Source organism: Rutidosis leptorrhynchoides, chromosome 7, assembly GCF_046630445.1.
Source record: "Rutidosis leptorrhynchoides isolate AG116_Rl617_1_P2 chromosome 7, CSIRO_AGI_Rlap_v1, whole genome shotgun sequence".
In the NCBI taxonomy this organism is placed as follows: domain Eukaryota; kingdom Viridiplantae; phylum Streptophyta; class Magnoliopsida; order Asterales; family Asteraceae; genus Rutidosis; species Rutidosis leptorrhynchoides.
In genome coordinates, this window is record NC_092339.1 from 143173246 (window position 1) to 143178817 (window position 5572).

The following is a 5572-nucleotide window of genomic DNA, read 5'->3' on the forward strand; positions in this document are numbered from 1 at the left end:
AAATTTCTTGGTGAAACCGTCTAAGCTCGGGGCTTTGGAACTTTCACATTTTTGTATTGCTTCATAGATCCCTTTTTCTTCAAATTTGGCTTCTAGTATATGATTGTTTGACTGTGATATATTCGGGGTGAGGTTCCGAATCCACTGCACATAAATTCTTTGTGGTGTTGGCTTTAAAGATATTCTTGAAAATTGCCAAGCTTCATCTTTTATTGCATTTGATTCTTCTGTCCATATTCCATTGATTGAAATTTCAAGAATATTATTTTTATTTGCCCTTCATTTGATGAAGATATGAAAATTCTTTGAGTTCTCATCTCCTTTTAATGAACACTTTACCCTTGCTTTTTGTTTCATTGTTTTTGTTTTATTTTTTTCTTTTTCTATCCAACTCTTTTTTTCTTTCTGCCACTGGTTTCTTTTTGTTTCGGACAACAAACGAGTTTCAGCCTGGCTTTTTCACTGAGCCGCTACTTGTAAATGAGTCTTTATCCGCTAATCGAGATTATCCAAGGACTTGTTGTTTTTAAGTGCCACTCTTAATTTACCATTGATCACATAAATCAACAATTGACCGTTGAAATTATTTTTTCGCTTTTTGTCAAAATATATTATACCCACCTAATCCGATAAAAAAATATGATTGTAGCTTATATAGTTACCGCCTTTACGTATTTAAAAAATAATAATTATTATATATACATATATATAATAGACAAAAATGATGAATAGTATAGGGACATTTTCGACTTTTCACCTTTTTTATTACTAAATTTCATTTCACCAACAAAGCTCCTCACACTTTTTTCAAAAATTCAAATCGACCCCCCAAACGGGGGGTAAAGTGTCAAATAACCATTTTCATAAAAAATCTTAAATAAACTCCACCCAAATATTCAACGGGTCATATCTTCTCGCTCGCAACGAGTTAAATTTTTCCGACACCATCGTTAAACTCGAAATAATTTTAGGAACACAATGTCACCAACTATATGCAAAACGGACGCTTTTTAAAAAACGCTAAATATTTGGGGTACTTTTCATACACGTTGATTTTGCGTTAAATTTTTAAAAGTCGACACAATTCCACAGCGAAACGCAGGGATGCACATATATTGTTAATTTAAAATAACAATTAAATCTTTCACGGGTGATACTTTTTAGTTCGACTCGAGTTGCGCTTTAACGACATCATCGTTAGCCACAAAATAATTTTACAAACTAAATGCAATAAAATACATTGAAAACCAAACACCCGGCGCGAAACGAGGGTTCGAAAACTAGTTAATGAACATATGATACTAATGACTTCTAATGCAACTTTAATTCCATTTTGTTGTATAAGAATCCCATCTAATCTTAATACCTAATAATTAAATGGTTACACCAAGACAAAACACAGTTTATTTTAATCGCAATGATGATTGGAAGGTGAATAAACGAATCCTAATGAAGTTGGCAACAACTGTGTATATATATTACATTGCATACCTAAATTTTTCTCACTGTATTGTAACAAATATACATGTTTGGTTGTTTTGTTATGTTATTATATATACGTGATATATTTAGTTTGTGGGGGTAAGCAACGCCTCAATCATTTAACACATAATCCAGACACATATTCGACAACTCAAGCTTATTGATTACGGAGTATGTTTTTATATAGTGTTAAACACGGCTGCATAAATTTTAACAATTTAAGTACGTTTGCAATAATTAAACACATAATTTTATTTCCTTTATTATTGGTTCAAGTTGTAGTTATGACTTATGATCATAGATAGCAATGAATCACATTTGAAGTATTTGAATTGGGTAACTCTATGTCTCCATATTGATCATATTTATTTATTTATTTTTTATCCGTATCTATTCATCTCCATTAAGATTACAATTACATGCCCTTCACCGTTGGATGAAGTGATTTAATGTATACTGTATACATTGAATATTAAAAATTTTGTTTTACAATGATCTTGACTAATTAAATTGTTACAAATAACGGTATGATATAGTTTATGAAAATGCAAAAACACTTATGCATGTTGTTTTATCATTGTTTGGTAACTTCTGAATTTAGTGAGAATCAAATTTACCTCAACGTTTGGTAACCTAAGATAATGGTATTTAGAAGATTGATTCATTGAAAACACATGATGAAAATTTATTTTATATATATATATATATATATATATATATATATATATATATATATATATATATATATATATATAATTAGAACCCAAAAAAAAGTGGCGGGAGAGCAAATAACAAGAAAACTCGAGCAATTTTGGTGAAATTCGAATAATAAAAATTGGCGGGCCATCAAAAAACAAGAAATTCCAGCAAAAATCAAGGAATTCGAACAAAAAACAAGAAATTCGAGCAAAAAAAATGGCGGACGAATAAAAAAAAGGAAATTCGAGCAAAAATGTTGAAATTCGAGCAAAAATTTGAGATGCTGAAAATGTAGAACATGGTTGTAGAACATAAATGATAGAACAGAAAAATATAGAACATGTTCGAATTTTCAAAATTTTTTCAAATCGGACCTGATTTTGTTCTAATTATGATTTTGTAGAACACAAATAAATTCGAGTTTCTCCAAATTTGTTTGAATTTCACCATTTTTGATCGAATTTCACGTGTTTTACATCAAAATCAATTTTTTTTTTTTTTTTATATTTAGCCCGATTTAGAGTTTAGGGTTTTGGGTTTAAGGTTTTGGGTTTACTCCGTAAACCCAAAACCCTAAACCCTAAACTCTAAACAGTTCGTGTCAAAAACTATTTCTAAACCCTAAATCTAAACCTTAAACCCTAAAATCTAAACTCTAAAACCCTAAATATAAATCCTAAACTCAATTTGATAAAAAAAATGGTGTAGAACATGTGTAAAACAGGTGTAGAACAGCATGTTTTACATGCTTTTCTACATAGTGTTATACATAAAATGTAGAACCAAGCCTAATGCATCAAATGAAAAATTGCTCGACCAATCAATTTTTTGTTCGGCTGCCTTTTTTTTGCTCGACTACGAAGTTCTCAGAGTTCTCATTGCTAAAAAGTTCTCATTTAATCCTTCTGCTATATATATATATATATATATATATATATATATATATATATATATATATATATATATATATATATATATATATATATATATGAGTAAAGGGAATTCACCCGATAAATATATTAATATAAACAAATGTTACAAGAAAGCACAAGAACGACTAAAGAGACATGTATCTAAAGCCAATGAATCAAAAAAACAAACCAAGCCCCTACCAAAACACAAACAAATTCCTGGGTGACCAGTCCCTTAGCGATGTGACTTATAGTTTTATACATTGGTTTATATGTTATTATATGTGTATGTGTATTCGGGTGATAATGAGTGAATAAATAATGGTTTGTCATCAACATTCAATGCACTAATCAGAGACGCTCGCATATATTTAATATAAATCCATTCAATGCCTATATCTATATTTAATATAAATCCATTCAGATCATTTACGTTCATTAATAGTAAATCGGATTGAGCGGATATTCCTCGAATCGAATACTATAAATTTGTACCTCAAGCTACTATAAATGATAAACGGACATAATATCATTAATCCTTTATATAATCTGTTTATGATATTTCTAAGAAAGTGATATTCTAGGATGATCTTCTAGTGTGAGGATCAAGCCTTCCATATTCCATAAATATAAAGATTTTTTAACGACGGTCAGATATCCTTAACACATATAATGTGTTGTACATATATAAGAGTTACTTGTTGACCACCTTTATACAGGTTAGTAACAACTCTTAATATTGTCGTTAGAAAAAACCTAAACTTAATCAAATGTATTCTTGATACAACAATAACATTTATAAGAACATTTTATTTTAACATCATGCTAATACTTCAAACAAATGCTTCAAAACGAACACCTAAATCACAATAAGACTCAAACCCTATCCACAAAAATGCTTCATATATAACAACAGTTACATTACAGAACACGCATTAGGATTATCGTCGCTAAAAATGGTGACATACGAGTCAGAAGGGTCTTCATATCTAGAGACACCGACCGCAGGTGTGTCCACTTTTCTAACAAAACCAGGAGGAGCCTTTTTGTCATAAACTTGAGCAGCATATGGTTGTGCTACAAGATTGTAAGGCACATATGGCCATATCTCTGACTTTTTACCTGTTGACTTTGCCTTTTTTAACACCTTGTTTGCTTCTACATACCCACTCACTGATACCTTCTGTTGTTTTCTGTCAATTTCAACCTTCTTCACCCCTGCATCAATTAAAGAATTCATCAAAACTCATGCTTATGACACGTGGTACAAGATGATCGGTCCACGTCAACAATCTAAAGTGTACACATGATCGACATATATGCATATGTTAATGAACTCATTAGCTAGATTAGTTGAATATATACTTAAGTTGATAGTACTCATTATAGGCATATATTTCAATATACGTAATTAATGTTAGTTTTGTATATATCAGAAATTCTGTGGTTACAATATTAGTTGTCATGGTCTAATATATTTTTCTCATTTAATTTTCCTTTATAACTCCTAATCTTAATTGTGACACACTATTGTATAAGAAACATTTTGTATTGGTTTATATATTACCAATATTGCTAGAATTCGTGAAAGGGTCAAAGTTAGTAATTTGTATAGTATAAAAAACGATAGTTTAATTATCTGATACCATGTAAAATTGTGTGACTCCTTAAAGCAGGTATCTTTTATAATTTGTATAGTTATTATTATAATAATTATACGGATACAAACTTTATTACAAGAATTATATTTATATAAATATATATACGAAAGAACATTATGGATACGTACCCGAAAGAGATGAAAGGGCGTTCTTGACCTTACGTTCGCAACCATCGCAATCCATTCGCACCTTTAGAACGATGGTTTGTAGCTGCTTCTTGTTCTTTTTGCTCTTATGATTATGACCATTGTTCACTAAGTCTGATATGTACTCTAATGTTCCCGAGACTCCCATTTTTTCTAGCCTGTGAATGAGTTAGCCACTTGTATGTTCATTTTATACCAAATGTTGGTGTGTTGGTGGGACCTATTAATGCCAAAATTACGTGAAATGTTTATATTATAATAACAAAAGGGTCGACCCTGGATTTCAAAATTTTATAAATGTAAAAGAAGTATAGTGTATTGGTGGTAACTTTTAAAGTGTTGGTATATTGGTGGTAACCAACTTTCTATAAGGCAGGTCAAGGGTTCGATTTTCATGCGCTACAAAATATTTCTCTTGAGGTTATCCGCTCATTTCATGGACCTTTAAGGTCTCGGACGTCTTGCGCTCGAGCCTCACCTGAAGGGGTTTTACTACACGCGATACCCGAATGAATTCGTTGTGGGGTTCTTCTCTCGAGGGGCAGTAAAACTGTAATGGTTCATCCCAAGGAAACGATCGGTTGGTGGATTCTGACATCACGTTCAGACTCCCATCAGTGACTCCTTACCGCCGTTAAAAAGAAGAAGAAGCTAAGTCTTATGCATTCTAACG

General features: G+C 31.1%; 1 protein-coding gene across 1 annotated transcript; it reads right to left on the reverse strand.

The window, feature by feature from the left end:
• Positions 1–4008: 4008 nt before the first annotated feature.
• LOC139858267 (heavy metal-associated isoprenylated plant protein 23) lies at positions 4009–5047 on the reverse strand. Its single transcript, XM_071847132.1, has 2 exons — positions 4882–5047; positions 4009–4310 (listed from the first exon to the last, which is right to left on the reverse strand). The coding sequence occupies exons 1-2, from the start codon at positions 5045–5047 to the stop codon at positions 4009–4011; spliced, it is 468 nt and encodes a 155-aa protein (XP_071703233.1).
• Between the last annotated feature and the right edge of the window lie 525 nt (positions 5048–5572).